The sequence below is a fragment of the Sciurus vulgaris genome (assembly GCF_902686455.1).
Source record: "Sciurus vulgaris genome assembly, chromosome: 17".
NCBI classification, from domain to species: domain Eukaryota; kingdom Metazoa; phylum Chordata; class Mammalia; order Rodentia; family Sciuridae; genus Sciurus; species Sciurus vulgaris.
The window spans coordinates 20,553,877-20,578,058 of NC_136478.1; the positions used below are offsets into that span (position 1 = coordinate 20,553,877).

At 39.0% G+C, this 24,182-nt stretch overlaps 1 protein-coding gene across 1 annotated transcript in view; it reads left to right on the top strand.

The window, feature by feature from the left end:
* Positions 1-24,182, top strand: part of CDH11 (cadherin 11) — a 150,528-nt gene that overhangs the window by 110,907 nt on the left and 15,439 nt on the right. Inside the window, exons 6-11 of the mRNA XM_079116983.1 lie at positions 1,023-1,190; positions 4,271-4,458; positions 10,133-10,386; positions 19,320-19,456; positions 20,268-20,401; positions 20,636-20,753. Coding sequence (XP_078973109.1) covers positions 1,023-1,190; positions 4,271-4,458; positions 10,133-10,386; positions 19,320-19,456; positions 20,268-20,401; positions 20,636-20,753 — 999 coding nt within the window. The remainder of the gene's footprint in view (positions 1-1,022; positions 1,191-4,270; positions 4,459-10,132; positions 10,387-19,319; positions 19,457-20,267; positions 20,402-20,635; positions 20,754-24,182) is intronic.

Here is a 24,182-nt window from a genome sequence, read left to right on the forward strand (position 1 = left end):
TATTGTTCATTTATTCTATATAATTTCCATTTACCTATACATTCACTTATTTGTAGCCACCTTGCTCAGAATACAATTTATGCAGTTATTGGCTAGGATTCATCAAAGACATTTTCCATTAAACTTTCCAGGTTAACCAAAACTACATATGGGACTTCATCTAGATTGTTGGCATGTTAAAAATTGCAGCCTTCTTTGTCTGAGCGACTTATAAATAACTACCAGTTCAAACTTACCAAATTATTTAACAGATAAGAAAAAAATGAGATTCAGTGAGTTCCAAGGTATTGCTCAGAAACAGAGAAGTATTGGAGAGGAAGAGATTGATCAGGACTAAGTCTTCCTCAGTGATCTTTTTATACTTGTAGGCCAAGTGTTACTTTTATCTATAGAGAGAAAAAACTTTGCACACCATCCCTGAAATTTAAGTGAGCAGTGGTCACACCAATCATGTTCCAGTATTCAGGGATTAGAAAGAATTAAATCATGAATTTATTGATGTTGTCAGTGATAGTAGACAGTACATTATTTGTATAAGCATTGTGCATATTTCTAAAGCATTAGTTTTACTCTTTTAAACATTAATATTAGCATTTTACTGTATTGCATGAAATTTATGCCTCCTACCTTAAGTTTCATGTGGGCAATAAAAATGTTTCTAATGATTACATGTAGAGATAGAGTTCCAAAATTTCTGCTAGAAGTTCAAAGATACGAGTTTAGTCATGGACATCTAGGCAAGTAGGAACTCAAACTTCAAATTCTTTATATACAAGGAAAATAAGGTAATTATTTGTATGGACACTGAAACAAACTAAATGAAAATTAATTCAGTATACATAATCTTCATGATTTTCTTGAAAAGACACTTATGCTTTAGGTGTGGCGGCTTTCAGTTATAATTATCATGTTAAAATGACTTTTCTTTGAGGGAATGGGTTGTTTTATTCAGTGCTTCAAAACATTCCTCTGCTCTACTGTTGTCAATGAGTATCTGTGATGTTTCCTGCTCATCTGCCCAGGTATCATCAGAACAGCTCTTCCCAACATGGACAGGGAAGCCAAGGAGGAGTACCACGTGGTGATCCAGGCCAAGGACATGGGTGGACACATGGGCGGACTCTCAGGGACAACCAAAGTGACGATCACACTGACTGATGTCAATGACAACCCACCAAAGTTTCCGCAGAGTAAGTAGGTGGGCGTGGCTTCCCTGCTCAGCACGGCCACAACCAGCTCTTCCTCTCCTCTGACCCAGTCCTGCCTCACTCAGCTTTGGAAAAGAAAAATCTAGAAAACGAGAAGCTCTTTATGTCATTCTTGCAGAAGACAAAAACAAGATGACAACAACAATAACAACTTAGAACAAAGGCGGCGGGAGGAAGAGAAGACGCCACAAGCTAGGGATTTTATTGATTATGTGCTAGCACTGTAATCTAGTATTTAACCTTCCTCTGTCTCAGTATGCTTATTACTAACCTGGATATAATGATATCCAAATCGATAATTTATTGCTATGTAACAAATGCATGAGGTTTCTTTTTTTTGTTGTTGTTTGTTTGTTTTTTGTTTTTTGGGATTTTTTTTTTTGTCGTGAGTCTATATTTTGGACCAGGCTTGAAGGACACAGCTCATCCCTGTTTCCCACAGCCTCAACTGGGCCCAGCCTCACAGGGGGCCGGAGGATCCACTTCCAAGATAGCTTTCTCACATGCCTAGTGCGTCCACATTGATGTTTGGCTCCTCTCCATGCAAGCCTTCAGTGGCTGGGTCCCCAAAACAAGAGCCCCAAGGACACCAGGCAGAAACTGCATTGCCTCTTGTGACCTAGCCTCAGAAGTCACATAGCTTCCTTTCCAGTTAGGTGGGAAGGCTGCCACAAGTTAAGTGGAGTCCTTATAAAGCACACCTTTCCACAGGAGGACCATCGGAGCCATGCTGAAGGAGAAGCGTGTGGGACAGGAAATAGTTCTTGATCACTTTAATCTTCCACAGTACCAAATTAACAGGATTATGGTTAGCACTAAACAAGCTAGTATAAAATCTTAAAAGGACACCTGACAAAAGCTGTCAACAAACATTTAGCCACTTTTATCCAAGTTGTGTTCTAAAAAAATTATAGAATTACTGGGGAAATTTAGAAAACATGATTTTGGAATTAATAATTGTGATTACAACAGCCACCTCTACCTTTATTTAATGATTAGTCACGAATATTGTAAATCCCTACAAAAACCCACACTTTACAGGTAACACTGACTTCTATGAAAAGTGACATAAGTTGCCAAAGGAATATGTCAAAGTCAGACCTTGAATGCAAATCCACTGCTGTACATAGAGGTGAATACAAGGTAGAGGGTAATCATGATGTTAGAAGGAAGGGTGGGGTTCATCACAAAGGCATCTCTTCCCTGAAAACCCATCAGTTTATTACTGGAGAAATGGCACTGCAAGTAAAAGAATAAAGAGTACAACCAAATGTGGTCCCAGGGAGGCACCATCCTTACTCAAAGCAGTCCGAGGAACATTCTAGAAAAGGGAAACATTGAGGTGGAAGATTAGAGGCAACTATCAGTTCTCATAGTGTCCCCCAAATGGAGAAAGATTACTTTGCTTGGTCAGATACAAGATTTATCATCCTCAACAAGATTAAGGCCCATATAACTTTCTAAAAGCCACGTGCTCCATTGCTCCCACTATAAAATTGTTTGATGGGCTGGAGGGAGTAGGGCAGGCAGGATTATCAATGCACAGCCCTTATTGTCCTTGCTCATGGAGAATGCTGCGGTGACATTACAGTGTAGCCCTAACAGTTGTACCAGTTCCATGGCCATCAAATTGAATGAGATTTATAGGAAATGAACTTATACCAGGCTTTCTAAACCTTTCCATCTGCGGGTGATTGTCTACAGTCACTCCCACCTTGCCTTTAACACAAAGGCTCACAAGATGAAATTGGATATAGCTCCAAAATGAAAATATTCAAATCCAAATAATATAAATACCAAGTGCTGCAGGAAACTATGAAAGAGGAAAACAAAAAGAATTTAACTCACGTGCTTTTCACTGCCTTTTTACACAACTGAGCTCTAACCTACCTCCATACTCTCCCATCTCCTAACAGAAGGCCCGCCTGTCTTACTGACCTTCTGGCTATTCTGTATACACCAGGGTCTTGCCATTGAATGGAACTGATTCCACAGACGTCCCCATGTGTGTTCTGCACAGTCCCTTTGGTGGAGATTAGATACCTTCCTCCAAATGTATCGGCCTCCCTGTTCAAACTCAATCTCTTTCTCTTTCTCACAACACAAGTTTAACACACTCATGTGTGCCCACTGACATTCTTGCACATGCACAAACACACTCACATGAATATGTCACACATCACATACTCAATGCAACCTTTAAACACATAATGACACACTTTCACCCCCACTTGCACATGTATACCCTTGCACTTGCACACAATCATGCACACACAACCACAGCTCACTCATCACCCTAAACCTCTGGTTGTGGAAGGACATCAGTGTGTACGTATTTGTGGGGTTTTTTTTTCCTCTTTAGTGGACCTCCCTGAGTAAGAAATCTTTAACTCTTTTTCTTGCCACTGAGTGTCTACAACAGTGCCTGGCACATATTACCTTCCCAACAAATGTTGAATAAATACCTGTGGAAGGACCACACTGTGGGAATACTTTACAGGGAAGGTAGTACTTGAGCTGGTGGCAGAAGACAAAAAGTAAGGGGCGAGCCACGGTCTGAGCTAGAAGTGTCCTGACCTTGAAAGATAAAATTTGCATTTGATTTTAAAAATAGCTGTCAAAGTCTTTTAAATACTGAAGGGTATTTTAGTTTGTTTTTCTAGGCACTTGGCAGGACCTTAAGTGATCCTTGAAATTAGCTCAAGGTCCGTCCTAAAGACACTGAAAAGAAAACTCAGCTATTTGATGACATGTTGATTCTCCATCATTCTCTGTTGAGAAATGTAACCCAGTGTGGCTTTCCTTCCTCGCATGTGGCCGGTGACCCCGGCATCTCACCCAGGACCCCAATATCATTGTATCTTCCTGTGTAGAAAGCGTTCTTCTGGCAAGCAGGCCATCTGGGACCTTCCTCCCAGCCATTCGCTTCTTTCATGTTTTCAATCGATAGAAAGTTCAATTTCAAACCCTTTGAGAAATTTATCGGGATTCAATGAAATCTGAAGTCTTACAGCTGCCAAATAAAAAGGGAAATAAGAGTAGATGTCTTCTTCTTCCTCTAGGCGTATACCAGATGTCTGTCTCTGAAGCAGCTGTCCCCGGAGAGGAAGTAGGCAGAGTGAAGGCTAAGGACCCAGACATTGGAGAAAACGGCCTAGTGACCTACAACATCGTTGACGGAGACGGCATGGAACTGTTCGAAATCACCACGGACTATGAGACCCAGGAGGGCGTGGTGAAGCTGAAGAAGGTGAGTTAGGGTGACGGATGCTCAGGTCAGTGGTGCAGTTTGCTCTGCCCAGGTGACACTGCAGGTGACAGGGAGTGGAAGGTGAAGCAAAAAAAAAAAAAAAAAAAAAGTGGGAGACAGAGAGAGGGCCATCCTTACTTTGACTCTGCAGTCAAGTGCCGAGCTCTAGGGAGATAACAGAACCGTGTTCCTTCCTGTTACTGCACAGGGAGCTCACAAAGATACCCATGATCCCCACCTGAGACCGCTGGCAAGATGCCCTATGCCTTGGCATCGTTCTCTAGTGAATGCAGAGTTAGATGAACCTACATTTTGTAAAAGCAGTCCTGGGCTCTGTTAGACCTCCCAGCAGAGGCTGTTAGCATATGTTGTTTAGAACTTCTCTATTTCAAATATCCAAGTTCACTGCATAGCCAGACTCTTTTTTGAAACATGAACCAATCAACTCCCTTCTTGCTTTTCTTTCAAAATTGAATCTGGAGAAACAATAATGGACCCTCTCTACAGTCAGCTAGACTGTCATTAGAAACGTGTGTCTTGGATTAATTATATAGGAAGAGGAATTTATGGTTTCCTCTTATTTTCTTTTATAAATCTAACATTTATCCAGTACGAGCTATTGATCACACATAACCTGAGCCTCTTACAAATATCTTCTCACTTATTTTCACATGAAAAAAAAATCATGAGCAATGGTGCCTCAACTTGATTTTCGAGACTGAAACTCAGACAGATTAAATAGTCTGACCCGGTGACTGTCACCCGGCCACAGACTGGAATTCACACCTAGCATATGTTGGAACAACTTCCCTCTTCAGACACATTGGAAAGAACTGAACCAGAAAGGGCTTATCAAAGAAATTCAGATAAGATTCTCTTTCAAGTGAAGAAGCAGTCACTGTGTACTCTAAAATGGTCCCCTCTCCTGCCCCCTGATTTACCACTTGAGAAATCAACACCTCTCCATCATCAAAGTGTATGGAGCATTAAAGCTGAATTGGAGGATGGGATTACCTTGGTTTTAATCAAGCATTCATTTTCTACTTGGTTTTGTAACATGAATATTAAGCTTCTTGGTGTGAAGGGAAAGATTGGACTGTAACACTGATAAAAAATTAATTTGAAGAATCAATAATAAAAAACTAAAAAAGAACAGTCGCTGGAGAGAAGGCAAGTGTGGGGTGGGGGAAGGTGGGTCCTGGGAGAAATCTTTTGGCAGGGGGAACAGGAAGTGGTGTGTTCTGGGGAAGCTGGCCTTTCATGACGTTAGGAAGTGTGTTGGGTTTGGGGAAAATAGGAGATGCAGAACAAAGAGAAGCTAAAAGGTGGCTGTTATGAAAGAGTGAAAGAAATGGGGAATAAGGAGGCGGAGTTGGAAAAATCTACATTAGTGATGATGAGTGGTATGATTGAGGAAGACTAATTGTTGGCCACAAGGACATGGGAGAGTCATTCCTTCTTTTTTATTCCTCCTTTGGAAAAGTAGTTGTGTGAATTGTGTGTAGCCATGAGCTGTCGAGTTACTTCGTTAATTAGTATTACCATCCCTCCTGCTTGACTGTAATATGAACATTGACACCAGCATTACCTGCCTCCCATCCTCTGCTTGAGTAATTGGGTAGTTAGTTATGCTAAGGTTGTCACCTGTTTTCAGTATATCCGGGGCATAAACACACCCTGTGTCTCTAAGATCCTAAAACCTTTAAATCACCCCTGTGGAGTTCACACATGGCAAATGAGTGCTCTGCAGATGATTAATTTGTGCACTTTCCCCTATTTCTATGTTTATTACAGGAAATGGAATACTCTTCTATAAAGCAAAGGTGTTTAAGCTTAAAACAATGTGAAGGAACATTTGGTTTACCTTGTAGCACAAAGTTTCAAATGTTCACCAGAAAAATAAAAAACCAAAGGTGAATTTAACACAGTAAGACTATGGGTCCTTGTGGAAGTTATTATATACAATTTAATAATATAAAAGGGTATGGAGAGCTCATGGGGACATTTTTGCATTTTCAAGATATTCGTTAAAATATATTTTAATTCATTTCTTAAAATATTCTTCCACCAAGAGTTATAGAGTTCATATTACTTGACAGACAGGAATTTGGGGAAAGCTGGAAACCTGAAGTACAAGAGATGAAGACCTGGCCACAGAAGGGTCACAGTTGAACAGGATAGTTCAGTGGAAAGATAATCAAAATAGAAGGGGTCTCCTCAGCCTTGGCAGTATTGACATTTCAGGCTGGGTAATCCTTTGCTGTAGGGGACTCTTCTGTGCCCTGTAGGATGCCCAGAGCACCTGAGCTTCTCCTCACTAGAGGTCATTAAGTACACTTTGCACCTCGCCCCAACAGGGAAGATAAGAAAAAATAGCTCTACACATTGCTGAATATCCCTGGAGTGACTGAGAGCAAAATCATCCCTCAGTTGAAAATCAGCTGCAATTTCTAATGACTTCAAAGAAGAGTAGTGCTTGAGTTGAGTCTTCATAATCGAATAGGATTTTTACAGATAGATGAACACAGAACAGGAAGGAAAAAGAGCTCATGAAGGATTGGTATCCATGAAAACAGGACATGGTTAAAAGCATGCAATGCATTTAGTCCTTAGAGTCTTCAGACAGGTGTGAAGAGATCAGATGAGATATGCTTGTTGGAATTCAAGGACATTATAAGAAAAAAAAAAAAAAAACAGAAAACGAAAAAGACATAAGAGATAGCAGGTTGGTAGTGAAGGAGAAGAATTCAAGAAATGATTGGTAGACATATTAATTCATTTTTTAATAGATTAAAAATAATAAATGTTTCTTGAGTTCTGACTCTGTGTCAGGATTTAACGGTTCACTAGAGAGAACCTGCTCTCAGGGTATTTAGCCAATCTCTACATGGTTAGCTTAAAGGCCTGTGTAAAATAAAAATGAGTCTTTTAGGTGTTGTGGTAGTCACGGGGAGGAAAATCCAATCTGTTCACTGCAATACCCTTGACCAAATGGGAATCCCATCTAATGCTGAGAAATCCCAGCAGTTTCTGAGTGGTTTACTTTCAACCAAATAAACTTGCAAAGCAGTGTGAAAGCAGCATTATAAGACATCTTAACTATTCCCTATTTTAATAAAACTATTTTTACGTCTGATTTTTTCTTTATATTCTCTGTCCACATATATTTAGATGTGGATACATAACATTTAGCACGGTTGAAATCGTAGGGTGATATGATTTGTTAACTTAATGTCACATCATAAACATTTTACATGCTGTTATATAATATACATAATCATTTTTAATGACTACATAACATCCCATCCTATTGATGGACCATTATTTCCTTAATAAAATCTCACAGTTGGATTTGGTGTTTTGTGTGTACATTTCCCCAGATTAGATATAACCTCTGTTATATCTCACAAATATTATGCATTTTTGAATATTGTTTGTTTGGGTTTTCTGTTGAATTAATCCCTCGGGGAGAATGTTCAGAGGTGGGGATTAGTAAACTAGGGGGTATTAAGATTTTTATGGCTTATGCAGTGTGTCGCCTCATTTAGCTTTATTTCAACTACTCGTAACATGGATATAAATGTTCACATGGGAAACTACTTGAAATCCTTTTTGGAAGGAAGAAGGGAATAAACTGTAAATATATTCTTAAATGTTATTCATCTATCAGCTCTACTCTTCATTCAGTTGAAACAGTGGATGCATACCATCGCCTGATTTAGCCATTCTGGGGCTTTGGAGCTGCAAAGATCAGCAAGACGCAGTAGATTCCTTTGGAATGCCCCTGTGTTAACAGAGGAGGAAATGAGGGATACAGATTAGCAGCCAAGACCACACAAATCTGCCTGGGTTTGTTGATCAGAACTTCATAAAGCTGTGAGACTTGGTCTGACTTCCAGAAGTCTTAGTGGAATCTCACCAGCCTGGGAAAAGACCTTCCAGAGAAAACTGGACAAAGACCTGAAGGTCCAAAGCTTTGGATGATGAGAATAAAATGTGTCAGTGAGACTGTAGCAGATCCATACTCTTAACATTGGCAGGGGTTTCCATTGGGAATGTCTGGGTCCTTAGCTATAGGCCTACACACAGGTTCGTGCTTTAGGGGTATCACCCAGCTATCCAAACAAGATTTTGCCTATTATGATTCCAAATTACCTGGTCTCAGAACTATCATATTCAAGTTCTTGCTTCTGTCTAGTAAATACAGAGATTTGTGAGAAACTGCAACAATCTCATATCTTTAGCCTAAAATACCATTCCTTTCTGCTGCTCAGGAATGTAGCCAAGGATAAAATAGCTGCTGGGTCCCACCCAATATGGTGGAGGGGCTGGGGACAGATTTAGCTCTAGGAAAAGGAAGTGTTCCCTGACTGCTGTGATGTAGGTGGGAAGATGATATAAGAAGTGCCAAGGATGTGGAATGTGTGTAACCTTCCTGAATTGGCCTTGGTTTGGAGTTGTGCAGAAGTGGGAGGGACTCAGCCCCTTGCTTGTAAGCCCATTCATTCAAAATAAGTGTTTGCCAAGCAAATGACAATAACACGATTGATAGGCTAACCTTAAAAGATTAACTTTTTCCAAACATTTGGTCGTTCATTACCATCTAGAGTGCTGAGGAGAGTTGTTTCCTAGGCATGAGACCTTGTTTCTTGGCCACAAATTTTTCTTCTTACTCTTTGCTGACTGATTCACCTTACTTCCCCATTTAAAATTAAGTTTGCCTTTAATTTTCCTGTTACTGTGGCCATTCAAATGTTACTTTTCAGTTTTTTTCTTATCTGTATAAAAATCTGTACTGCTTATACTTATTTTTTTAAATAGGCATTCATCATACCTATGTGTTCTTTCTAAGGGAAGCACTATCTTCACTATCCTGTCACTTACCATTTATAGAAGGTCACCTGAAAATGAATGCAATCAAAACAAAATCATGTCCTTACAGTTTAGCTACAGAGTTGCAGCATAGTCTCCCCCAGGGACATTGGAAAGTACAACAGATACATTAGCATTATTTGGAGATGTTCAGGAGTCCATGAATTAGAAAAGAGAAAGTTGTGTCAATACATTAATGTTAAGATACTACCTCCCCAAATTTCCCATAAACTACCTTAAGTAACCTTATGGAGACTACCTTAAATGGTTTCGGGCTTTGGGAAAAACAATCTGGTCAGAAATCTAAAACATGAGGCAGTGAATATATTTAAGCAGGAGGTCTGGTGTGTTTGTGGGTGTGGCAGTGGGAAGGAAGTCATCACATCATTTCATCAAAATCAAGGTGTATTTTTTTTTTTTTTAACCAAGAATCTTAATACTTTATAGAATGGGCTTCAATTTTGGGTGTGTGTGTGTGTGTCTTTTAATTCCCTTCATCTGGTGGCTTTGAGTGACTGATTTGGACAACCATCTTGTTGCTATACAGAATGAGGCTCCCATTAGAAGGCATGGAAGTTCCATGTATGTCATTCCCCTCCAATTATCCATTAAGTACACTCCACATTCCAGCAATTGATTTGTTTGATTTTCTGACCAAATGGCTCAGGTAATTGGATATTGAATAGACACTGATTTTCTCTCTTTGAGGAACTATTTACTTTGTCCTATAAAACAATCAGCTCTTCCTCTTCCATTATTCTTTAAAGGAATTGGTTGTCAATCTTCTCTTCATTCTTGCCAGCCCGTAGATTTTGAAACCAAAAGAGCATATAGCTTGAAGGTAGAAGCAGCCAATGTGCACATCGACCCGAAGTTCATCAGCAACGGACCTTTCAAGGACACTGTCACTGTCAAGATCGCAGTAGAAGATGCTGACGAGCCCCCCATGTTCTTGGCCCCAAGTTATATCCATGAAGTCCAAGAAAATGCAGCTGCTGGCACTGTGGTTGGGAGAGTTCATGCCAAAGACCCTGATGCTGCCAACAGCCCGATAAGGTAAAGATGGATTTATTTTGAGAAATTAGATGGGGAATTTGCCGGCAAGAAGTTTTGGGGAATCACACCATTCCATTCCAGAAGTGTCCAGAATTTTGAACTTCAATGAAATTTTAACAAGATTAAGATTTAGAAGACATGTGCTTTGTTTCACCCCTGCTACTAACTTTTTGGATAGACCTATTCAAGTGATACAATTTCTCTCTGGAGCAGATTTCTGAATGTATGTACTAAATGATATAACCACCAGCTCGGCCTGTCTACTTTAATGAAGTCTGGTAAAATATAAATAGTGATTATAAAATAATTATAGTAATTATAATTTATTGAATATCTTTCTCTGCTCCAGTTACTCTAGTAGGTGTGTTTGAAATACAATCTCATTCATCCCTCAACTTTGTTGTTACATGGATTATTCTCTCTGAAACGGAGAGAAAAATCAAAGGTCTGCAAAGATGAAGTGACTTGCCCAGAATGTCTCCATTTGTGGGCAGGAGGGTGGGGAAGTCAACTCTGGGCGACTGCTGCTGAGCGCCTTGAACAAGTAACAATGGGCCAGACACATTGAGGGTGTTTTATCATCGTGAGTGCATATGGGTTACAGAGAAAACAAAAGTGTTCTGCTTCCAGAATCCCATCTGGTGAGGCTGACGATACGGATGAGAGAGGAATGGGTATAGGGCTGAGAAGGGACTTGAGACAGAGATTAAGACATTCACAAGGGCAGAAACTTAGGGTTGCCTGAAACATTCCCTGGACCAGATTCTAGCAGGCTCCTCCACCTCCAAGGCTGCTCCTCTGATTTCTTTCTTGCCTAGATTCCTTTATGGTACTCCACCTGGTCTCCCTGCCTCCAATCTCCCCGTCATCATCCCATCATCATTCCTGTGGCCAGAGTGATCATTACAAGAGCAAATCCAAATACCACACCATACCTCCAACAAGAAATCAGTGACTGAATGGTTCCCCAGTACAGCCCCTCTCCAAATTAATCTAGACTCTTTTATTTAGTTTAAGGATCTTCTTCAAAATCCCTCACTTCAGAACTATTCCCTGAAGCACTTCTGCTCTCTCCGGATGCCCATCCTTTACCTGTTTTTCCTGCTAAATGAACTGTCTTTCTGTCTCATAACCTTGTGCTCATTTTATGCATCTCCATGTAGGTGTCACCTCTTCTAAGAATTCTTCCAGGGCTCCCTAGAGATGGACTAGCAGTCCTGCCTGCTAGCTCTGATCTCATATCATGGTCATGTCTGCTACATAATGACACCAAGGTCGTGTGTTGACCAATGACAATGAAATGTGTTGGTTCCCTGTCTGCCTGGTTCAGGAGGTGATGAAATAGAGCCTACAGGACAAATCCAGCCACCATCTTGTTCTTTTCTTCCTGAAAATTTGCATGTCAGGAGGCATGAAAGTCATCCTTCCAAGGTGTACAAATCTTGGTTTTGGATATATTTTATAAGATGGTTCAACCATCACCACTAATTCCAGAACATTTTCATCACCTCCCAAAATAAACCTCCTATCCCCAGTAATCACAAATCTATTTTGGTATGTTTTACTCCTCTGGTCATTTCATATAAATGGAGTAATACAATGTGGTCTTATATAAGTAGATTTTCCCATTTAATTTTTTTGAGGTTCAGCCTGGTTGGAGAGTGCAAACTTATTTCATTTCTTTTTGTTACTAAATACTATATTCTTGTATGGCCAAACCATATTTTAACTATGTCATTTGGATGAACATATGGGTGTTTTTTCACCTTTGGCTGTTATAATGTTGCTATGCACATTTTATGTTAAGAGAGAAAAAAGGAAAAGATAAAAGAGAAATTGGAGGACCTCATAGAAATCAAAGGGAGCCCAGTAGAGTAGAGGAATGGAACCAGGTGGAAGGAGGAAAGGGAATGGTTAGATATTGGGGAATGAAATTGACCAAATTATGTTACATGCATGTACAAACCTATGACAGTGAACCCCATAATTATAATTATGTATAAGTAAAATGCACCAATTTTTAAAAAGTGAAAAGAGAACTCATGGAATGAGAGAAAACATTTGCAAGCTATATATCTGATAAGGACTTTTTTATGAACACATAGATACCTCGTTTTTCTTAGGTAAATACCTAGAAGTAGAATTTCTGGGTCACACAGTAACTCTAACTTTCTGAGAAACTGCCAGTTCCCTACAATGGCTGTACCATTTCACCCTCAGCAGCAGTGTACAAGGGTTCCAGTTTCTCTGCATTCTCATCAATACTTACTGCTTGTCTCTTTAGATGATAGTGATCCTAGTGGGTATGAAACAATGTGGTTTCTTTTGTGTTTCTCTAACAGTGTTTGATGTTGAGCATCTCTCTAGGTGCTGATTGGTTGTTTTCATATCTTCCTGGGGGAAAAAATATTTATTGAAATCCTTTGCCTGTTCTGTAACTTGGTGATCTTTTTCTTATTGAGTTATAGGAGTTCTTTATAGATTCTGAGTGTAAGATCCTTATCAGATATACGGCTTGCAAATATTGTCTCTCATTCCATGATTTCCCTTTTCACTTTCTTTTTATTGGTGCATTATAATTATACATGGCAGTGAGGTTCATTGTCACAGGATCATATGGGCACACAGTATAATTTGGGCAATTTCATTCTGCAGTACTTCTCCTTTCCCTCTCCTCCTCTCATTCCCTGGTTCTCTTCCTCTATTGCTTTCCTTCTATTTTCATCAGATTCTCCCTGCTTCTTCTCCTTTTCTTTCTCTCTAGTTCCCACAAATGAAAGAAAACTTTCAATCCTTGACTTTCTGAGTCTATCTTATTTCGCTTAACATAATGCTCTCAAGCCCCATTCATTTTCCTGCAAATACTAGAACTTTGTTCTGGTTTTTCACCATCTTAATAGTATCCTTTGAGGCACAAAACCTTTTGTTTAGATGAAGTCCATTTTTTTTTTCTTTGTATTATTAGGTGTTATATCTAAGAAATTATTGCCTAATTTAAGATCATGAATATTTACACTTATATTTTCCTTTAAGAAATTTTATGGTTTTACCTCTTGCATTTTAGGTCATTGATCCACTTTCAATTAATTTTTTATATGTTGTGAGGGAGAGGCTCAACTTCATTATTTTGTATATGAATATTAATTGTCTCAGCACCACTTGTCAAAAGACTGTCTGTTCTTTATTGAATGGCCTTGGTCCCTTGCTGAAAATTGACCAGAGATGTATGGGTTTATTTCTGGACTCTCAATTTATTCCACTGAGCTATATGCCTATTGCTATGCAAGTCCCTCACACTTTAGACTACTATAGCTTTTGTAGTGCATTTTGAAATCAGGAAATATGAATCCTCCAGCTTTGTTCTCACCACTTGTTTTTGTAAACAGGGTTTTCTAGGAAGACAGTCACACCATTCATTCGTATATTATTGTGGCCACTTTTATGCTACAAAGGCAGAGTTGGATAGTTTTGACAGAAACCCTACATCCTGCACAGCCTAAATTATTTACTAGCTATCTCTTAATGTAAGCTGTTTACAGAGCCCATTCTAGTTCATCACCACCTCCTTCCACTAAGGATAGTACATATCAAAGGCAGATGTCTAAAATAAATATTTATTGAATGAATAAATGAAGCAACACTCAATTTGGCTTGGAAATTCAAGCTCACTTTTTTTTTTTTTTTTTTTTTAGTGTAAAGGGTATGGAAATGATGACATCTCCTTCAGACATTTATTCAACAAACCTGCATTGAGCATACATCAGGGGTGGGAGGGGGCATACCTATTGAAAAAATAAAAAGAAAAAAGAAAAACAGAACTGGTATTTCCCTAATGAAGATGTGCAACTTCTGTATGAAAAAATGCTCAGCATTATTAACCATCAAGGAAATGCAAATAAAGAAAATGCAATGAGATTTTTACCTCACCCTAGTTGGAAGAGCTATTATCAGAAAGACCAAAAAAAAAAAACAAAAAAACAAAAAAAAAAAAAAAAAAAAAAAAAAAACTAATGCTAACAAGGGTGTAGAGCAAGACAACTCCTATCCATTATTGAGTGGAATGTAGATTAGTATACCCATGATGGAAAACCATAATCCAGGTTCCTAAACAATTAAAAGTAAAACTACTACGTGATCCAGCCATTTCACCGTTAAATATATGAAACCAGTAGAAAAGATATTTGCACTAGTGCATTTATTGCAGCACTAATCACAGTAACCAAGATGTGGAAGCAGCCTAAATGCCCATCAATAGAAGAATGGAGATAAATATATGTATATGTGATATATATAAATGATATATATATATATCTATGTGTGATATATATATATATCACATTTTCTATTTTCTTCATCTATCAATATGTATACACACACACATACACAATGGAATATCATTCAGTTATATAACAGCATGAAATCCTGTTATATGTCATTTGTGATATCAGTGAGCATATAGGATATTCTGTTAAGGGAAATCAGCAAAGCCAAAGAACAAATACTATGTGATTGAACTCACTGTAGAATCTAAAAAAGTTCATCTCACAGAAGTTGAGAGTGGCATAGTGTTTACCAGAAGCTGAGGGGAATAGAATAGCAGGAAGCATGGGGAGAGATTGGCCAACAGATACAATGCTCTAGTTGGAAGGAGGTCTAGTGCTCTACCCCACAGGAGGATGACTAGAGCTAGCAATAATGTGTTGTCTGTGACAAGAGGAGAGGGTTTGGAATCTTCTCACCACAAAGGAATGATAAATGTTTAAGGTGAACAATATGCTAGTGACCCTGATTTGATCATGGCACTATGTATATATTTATTAAAACATCATTATACCAATAAATACATACAATTGTATATATACAATGTATAATTTATTTTGTGTGGACATCTTTTAAATATGTTACCCAGTAATAGCAATAAAAAGCAAAAGTAAAGAAATCTGAATATGAAAAGAAAATTCCTCTAGGCAATGGGAATTTTCCATTTATATCAAGGAAATTAGTGGCAGGGCAGAAGAAATTCCTGTGTGTTGGATTTTTTGAATAAGAGAAAGAGGATTACCATTTGTAGAATATTTTCTTAGCAACTGAAAACATGTTTCCTGAAGTTATTTATGAAATCTTTGCAAACACTCTTTGAGTGTGAGTGTTCTAGGAGCCAGTAGATGTGATTCTGGGCACAAAGACGATGTGACTTCTTCGAGTCATACATCAGTGTGGAGAGTGGATTTTCTCCCAGACCAACCTTATGTCCTCTCTGAGTTTTTGATTTCAGCCTATAGGCCATGAAAGGAAGTATTTTTCCAGAAAGTGTGACTAAATATGTTCATTTTGTTCAGGAAGATACATTATATAATGACTGGAGATACTTATAACACCTTTGAACTACTTTAAAAATGTTCATGGCATGAATTTTGAATTAGTTGTCTTTGATCTAGAATATTGAGGTGCATTAGCAACTTTTTGGAAGATTAATGACGTAAAAGCCTGCGGAACAGCCACTCATTTCCTCTGCACTTCACTGACTCCAAGGATTCACATCTGCAATCGGCTATTTGGGTCATGTTTTCCATGGTAGCTGTTTTGTGCCTGTGACAACTTCCATGTCTATAATTATCCATGGATGCTCAGTATTGAACTTGGGCCAATCCCCGCTCTCACCTACTTCAGTGTCTGTTCTTAGAATTGCCAAATTAGGAAATAAGTTTTTAAATCAATAGACCACTTATCCTCACTACCTAATTTCCTGAATTGTTCTCTTCATCCTTAAGAGAATTTGTGACCTTGGACATATAGGTATGACCCTTATCTGCTTGGACATTTTGCTGATCTTTTTATTAAGACTCTAGAGCATTAGACACATTTTTGTTTAGCATTTCATTTTCATTTCTGAAATATTCTTTCCCCTCAGCTTCCTTGGCGCTAAGTTACTCATGCCTCAGATAACACCACACCTGGTGTTTTCTTTAGTCTCTGCTCGCTGTTCAGGCCTCGCAGGCTCCCTCAGGCTCAATATTATTTATTCATTCATTCATTCATTCATTCATTCATTCATTCATACCAGGGACTGAACCCAGAGGCACTTAACCACTGAGCCATATCCCCAGCCCTTTTTATTTTTTGATTTGAGACAAGTTCTCAGTAAGTTGCTTAGGGCCTCACTAAGTTTCTGAAACTTGCGATCCTCCTGTCTCAACCTTCCCGGTGCTGGGATTATGGGCACGTGCCAATGTACCCAACAAGGCTCAGCTTTTTGACTTTGACCTTTCCCTGTGTCCTCTCACCTGTAGGGGTTTCCATCCACGTTGTGACAGAATTGAGTTGATGCCCCAGGTTGTTTACCTCTGGGCGGATCTTTCTCTCGGGCTCTAATTCTGTATTTATTACATCGTCTGCTGTGCTTTTTCACCCACTTGCTTTTTCCCTGGACGACTCACTCATTTACTTAAAATATACTTTTTGAGTTCCTACTTGCTGTGACATACTTAAAACCAAAAAGAGGCAATGACACTGTTCACTTCCATGAGTTGTATCTTCACTTTCTTAGCATTGCAGAGAAATGCATCTCCTTAGTCGAATGCCAACCTCTCCTTGCTAAATTAACTTTCTTTCTGTGTCTTCCAATATCTTCCTCTCTCAGATGCTCAGTCTAGAAACTCTAGGACTCTCCCAACCTTCCACAGGTGTCCAAATATTCTCTGAATCCTACTGGTACCTTCCTAATCGCATAGTTTTCTGTTCTTTCTGATACTCTAGTACCTAACCCTCTTTGCCCTATGCTTTAAAAACTATATCAGGTCCTTAATTTTCTCTGCTCTTCTCATTACTCTCCCCTTCTCTATCTTTCCTACCCTACCTTATTAATGACCTAAATAACCTGATTTTATTTATTTGCTTTCATGCTCAAATGTCTTCCAAGATTTCTCATTGCCTGTAGGATGAAGGCCACCCTCCAAAGGCAGACAGCTGCAGCAACAACATAAACAATAGCAGCTATCGCTGGTGACATTGCTTACTGTATGGGAGGCTAGGATGCATCTTAAATATTATTTCATTTAATCCTTTTAATCCTTACACATAATATAAAGGCTAGGCGTAATTAGCATTTCAGTTTAAAAGATAAACATGTTGCATGCTATAATCCCAATGGCTCAGGAGGCTGAGACAGGAGGATTGAGGGTCCAAAGCCAGCTTCAGCAGAAGTGAGGTGCTAAGCAACTCAGTGAGACCCTGTCTCTAAATAAAATACAGGATAGTTGGGGATGTGGTTCAGTAGTCAAGTACCTCTGAGTTCAGTCTCTGGTATCTCCTCATACCCCCCCCAAAAAAAGAAACATGCTGAGGTTCAAAATCTTAAGTGACTTTTCTAATCTCATGTCATACAACTTAGGTGTGGTGGAGCATACATTGTATCTAGGACTTTGCAAAACCAAACCCATTCCCTTATAATTTCCATAGAACAATATCTTAACTTATTAATTTTATCTCCTACTGTGCATGTGTGGTCATGTCAACTAAACAATAAGTTCCCTCATAGCAGAAAACTAGTCTTCTATTATTTTTCAATATGGTTCTGTTAAAAGCTCAGTAACTAAGCTCCTGTTGATATTTATGAGATGTGTGACCATGCAAGATGTTTATGCTGACCATGGCATGAATGGCATCATGGGTGAGCTCATGTTTTGTATCCCGGGAAGTGCTGCCTGATGGGTATTCCCTTCTTCCTAGAAAGAACACAATCTGGGATTGGAAGATCTGAGCTCCAATATTGATTTCCTGAGAACTAGACATAGACCATTCGCAAGTCCCAACTTTTGTAAATCTAGGAGAGTAAACCCTCTGATACCATGGACTTGCTACCTCTAATATGCTTTGATCTTTGACTATCAATGAATGCCTTTCAGTATACCTATTCTACAAATTTTAGAAATACACAACTAAGACTTCTAAGAGCAGGAAAGTGACCAGTTGTGAAATACAGGATGCACCTGAATTAGAATAATCTTTCTTTTCTCTTTTGTATTTTGGAGTTAGTATGGTAGAGTGGAAGGAAAGGGCTTTAGGGTTGAATAGACCCATGGAAACCAAGGCTCCAATGCTTGCCAACTCTGAGTAGCCTAGGCAAGTTATATTACCTTACTGCGCCGTAATTAAGGCTACCCTTCTTCCCCATCTTCCACCTCACCATGCCATAAATATAACCCAATGATACTCTGGAAATTCTTCTGTCTTTTGCTAGAAAAAAAACAAATGTCCTAGTGGGGAGAGTAAATAAAGCCTTTGACCCTGCTGTTCAGCTGAGCCTGCAATCAATACCATGTGAGCAGAATGCCCTGCAGGTGAAGGGCCAAACCCGTTTGCATATTGCACCTTGCAATTTAGAACCCACCTAAGAATCTCCGCAAAGAAATCAGCTGAAGAGATTCACTCAAAATAGAGATAGCAGTTTTCTTTAAATAAGGAGAAAAACTAAGTTTTAGGGTTATAAATGATCTTTGATGGTGAATTTAGATAAACTTGAAACTATTTAATATTTCATATGCAAAAATTTGGCAAAGGTTTGATACATTTGTGACTTTCTGAGTAGGTTGGGAGTGAGGTAAACTCCCTCCCCAAATGCAATTTCATAAATATTCAGATGGTGGGTGATTGTAGTAAATATGTAGAAATATGCAACACGTTATTATGCTTCTCAATCAAATATGCTAAACAGCTCTTTCATTCATTGTACTGAATAAAGAATTCCAATGCGGCAAAATGATTTCTATAAAAGATTCATGTACAAAGTTCAAAAAGTAAATTTGATTAAAAAGAAACCCTAGCTTGAGTGATTCGTGGAAAAGTTGCTTTAAATATAATATGGTGAAAATATTCAAATATTAAGCTGCTTCGTGAATGTCTTGGTCTAATTGCCTCATTTGCATTCTGCTTAGGTATTCCATTGATCGTCACACTGACCTCGACAGGTTTTTCACTATTAATCCAGAGGATGGTTTTATTAAAACTACGAAACCTCTGGATAGAGAGGAAACTGCCTGGCTCAACATCTCTGTCTTTGCAGCAGAAATCCGTAAGTATTCTCCTAAGGGTTCCGATTTTACTTTACCAAATATTAATCCTTCTGACTCTCTCTGTATTTTAGAAAATGAAATCGCTGAGTTGGACATTTTTTTAGTTGAAGATATTTTTCAGTCTTTAAAATGTATTTTCAGTTAGCTATCTAGGAAGACACAAATAGAGATGTTTTCATTTTCTTTGGCAAAATTGGGTACAGACTTGGCAAAATAGCTGATAGCCCTCAGCAATGTAAGAACCTCATGTTGATCGTATTAAACTCAAAACAACAGCCAACACGTGTGGGACCTTGTTTACATACAGATCTGTAGTTCTTGAACTTGATCATGTATCACATCCTCCTCGAAGCTTATGGAGGACTTATTATAACAAAGATTTCTGAACCCCATCCCCAGAGCCTCTGATTGAGTAGATCTGATGTAGGACCCAAGAATGTGTATTGCCAACAAAATCCTAGCTGGTTTTGACGCTGCTCTGGAGACCCCATGCTGAGAACCACCATGACAAACTATTCTCTGGAAGGACCAGGCGCCATTATAAGACTTCAGAATTAAAGCTCAGCACCAGAGTCAACAGAACTGGAAATGTGATTTAGCTCTTACTGATTGAATATTGGCATTTGTTTCACATTATCCTCTTTCCATTGATTTTGCACATTTCAGCTTCTGGATGGGTATTGTGTCAACAGTACCTTTCTCTGCACTGTTCAGGAGCATGACTGGAGCTTATTCTTTCCCCACATTCAACGTGGACCATTGTGTTTTCCCACCTGGCATTTGTTGACTGTCTGCATTCTCTCCTCCCAGACAATCGGCATCAGGAAGCCAAAGTCCCAGTGGCCATTAGGGTCCTTGATGTCAATGATAATGCTCCCAAGTTTGCTGCCCCTTACGAAGGGTTCATCTGTGAGAGTGATCAGACCAAGCCACTTTCCAACCAGGTAAGGCCACTTTCCCCTTACCTAGCCATCAGCAATGCATTTGGAGATAGCGTTCGTTTCTGAAAGCATCACCTGGAAATACCTCCCACTGCCTAAGGAGGTTTCCTAGGCCTAGTGCTGCTCAGAAGCTAGGCTCTGTAATTAAAACGCAGCTTTTCAGCCAGCCAGGAATTTTTGAATAAATGATGTGCCAATGTCATCATGATTTATTTATGGGCCACCTTTCTCTTTCAGCCAATTGTTACAATTAGTGCAGATGACAAGGATGACACAGCCAATGGACCAAGATTTATCTTCAGCCTACCCCCTGAAATCATTCACAATCCAAATTTCACAGTCAGAGACAACAGAGGTTCGTACTAAGGTTCCTATGCATTCACAGAAGTAGAAATGGAAAACGAATGGTTTTTATATGGGACAGCACAAATAGTTTCACTAATCTTAATAATGCTTTCCTGTTGAAGAACAAACAAGAAATAATAGTGCCACCTCTATTTTGACACATGGGCTCATTCGATGCATATGAATAAGTGAGTCTAATTTTATTTTCCATTTTTTTTTTTCGTATTGGCTTTGATATTCATGAAGCAGTGGGATAACCAAGTTGGGTAGCTTACAGGGTCAATATGCAAACAACTCCATTTATCTTTTTTTTTTTTATTAAGAGGTTGATAAATCCTTTGGGGAAGCATGGCTTTATGAATATTGATATCAAGGAAAGCATTAAAAGAGATTAGTTCGACTTTGTAAGGAATATAATCTTTCAAGCACAGGCCTCCCTCTCCAAGCACAGTTGTAATGCAGTGTGGCTGGATACCTAAAGGTGACCGTGGAATGGTCGCCTGAAGGACACAAAACATGCCGTCCGTCCGTAATAAAAATGACAAAATTTCATATGGGTTTCTGCTACTAAATTTATTAGTCAAGGAGGTTCTCGACTTTTGGATTATTAGAAATAGATTTTTTTAAATTATTTTTAATTTTATTTTTATTTTTGTATGGGCCCAGAATGATGTAGTCCCTAGACCAGGCTGGGGACAGAGCCAGGAATAAAGAATAAGTGTCCTGGCACAGCCACTCTCTTTTGCTCTGAGCATTTCTTGGTGAAAATGGTCCACATAAACCCATGACAAGGCAGGTCTGTGAAAACAGGGAGACAAATGCCGTCACTTAGCGTGGGACCAAAAGGCTATTCTGTTTTCATTAGCCCCGTGCTAGCCACGTCCAAGGTGACAGGTTGATTGCTTTCCCAGTGACGAAGAACAGGCGGCCAGATACTTAAACTGATATGGTCAGTAAGGATTATGTTCCTCATGACTGTCATTGCCGTCATCAGTACCATAGTGCCAGGTGCTGTGTTCTAAGCCCCTGCCACATCCCTTCCTCTGCCCTGTTCACTTCCTGTTCTTCACTCCCTCGTCACGCTTTATTATCGTCATTCCCATGTTACACACGAGGAAACCATCTGTAAACCAATAGAGTAATTTGTCCCAAATCCATCAGCCAAATAGTATGTAGAGCTGAGTTTTAAACTCAGACACTCAGAGACTCGATGCTACAGCCCTAACCTTACTGAGCTGATGATTAATGTAGAGAAATGTTCCCTGTGCGACTTGGATTTTGAGAGGATATGATTTGACATACTTTATTATTTCTTGAACTGATTTGAGCATTTAATTATAGGCCTTATAAATCAAGCAGATAGCGAATGAGACTGTGAGGCAAAATGTCCCAGGTGTTATGACAGAGACTTTTCTCTCCCGGTGCGTTGCTCTCTACGCTGAACTTTCTCTTAAGAGCCAAGGTGTGAAGGAAGTTATAGGTAGAGACATGTGCTTTAAAGAATCCTTACAGAACAGGCTGTAATTCACTTTGTAAATGACTCCCAGAATTTCAAAATAGAATTATGACTTAGCGTTCTTCAATTTTGTACCTATTTAGGATTTTTATTTTGCCTGCTGGCTTTGGGTAATGTGAAGGGAAGCCTCTTCAAGATAGATTTCCAGAGCCCTAAGGTGGAAGGGTGGTTCTCCACCAGGAGCACCCAGGCATTGGGCGGTACATGTGTGTGATATAGGAATTTTCTTTTGCAATGATAAATTTCTCCAGAACAGAGAGACTCTGGCATGTGGTAAGCATTTAATAAATGTGTAGTGATCTGAATTGAACAAGGTGGCATAAATCAAGTTTCCATAAGACTAAGATATTTGCATGCATCTCTCTGTGAATTCAGGAGAACCCCTGCATCCACTCAGAATTTTCTGTCTTCCTAAATTAGTTCCCAATTCCACCTGGGTTGACAGACTGCTCTATTGCTACAGCTTTGGCTTATGTCCATTTTCTGATGAAGAAATACTTAGACCAATATATTTCATAACATATTCAGTTTTATCAGGAGTGAGGGAAATTACTCAGTTGTCCAGAAAACCCTGGTGAGTGTATGCACTTTTTATGCCCCCAACTTATTACCTGTTTACTCAAATATTTGTGGTCAAATTTTTATCTGTGTATCGATTTAATCCCCAGCTTACATTTGAGGTCTAATTCCTGGCTCTGTTCCCAGCAACATCACTGTTTATGAGGGAATACCTCCTGTAACAAGTGAGCTTTTCTAAGCTTTACCCAGTCAGCTCCCCTCCATCACCTGCTCTGTCTTTTATTTTTTTTATTTTGCTAAGTGCAATCATGTTCAGTGTTAACCTCTATAAACATTATACTAAAGCATTGTTCTCCAAAGGGTTCAAGGTATTTTACTTTGTCACACTATATTGTGGGTATCATCTATATTTTCATGATCATATTCCTATGGATAGGCCAAACAAAGGTACAATCCATTTCCCCTGCCCTCTCCTGTAAGAAACTAATCCTACTGTTGAGCTACCATTTTTGCGGGGAATTGCTACTTTTTAAGAAAAATTACTTTATTAACTATGGCAAACAGTTAATGAAAACTCCCATGTTTAGAGCTATTACAGAACCTTAAAGCAAATACAGTCCTATAATTATCATTTAATAGAGTTTCTTTCTACTAGCTCCTAAAAGTAATTACATATTGAAGTAATCCAAAAGGAGTAATCACATTCCACATCCTATTAATAGCCTACTGAGTTACCAAATTTCTCGGCTGAGACTGTTTTCCATAGAAAACATGAGATAATGGTTTTTATCATGCTGAGTAAAAGCATCAAGTTACTTTCTCCTTGACTGTTTACTTCCATTACGCCATGTAAATAATCGCTATTGTGTTTGCCTAAACTCGACATAAGCATACGGCATCTTTAGAAATATAAGCAGAAAAGCCATCTTGATACACAGATGCTTTTTATCCCATTTTATCTTACTCCATTCTACAGTCCGAGCTTCAAAGCCCACACAGTGGAGAGCAAAAACGTAGAGTGCTGGATGACTTTGGCATTTAAGTCCATCTTGGGCTATTAATATCAGGAATGATGCTGTTTGGGCAGATGAAGAGCTGGTCCACTCAGGTTTTGAGATGCATTTACTTTGAAAATATCAGACTTGTGACATTAAAAAAGAAAACACACACACAAGAAATAAGCAATGGATAAGAAAAGTACAAGGAGGAAGGATACTGAGAATAATTCATCTTATCTGCCCAGCTCTTCACTGGCTTATAAAATTTTTTCAGAGATTTTGTTTCACCTGGTTGTTCAAACAGCCCCCGTAGGTGGGCGTGCTGTATAGTTTTAATCCGAATTACAAATGAGGCATCAAAGGATCAGTGATTTGTCTGAGGACACATTGCCAATACATGAAAAAC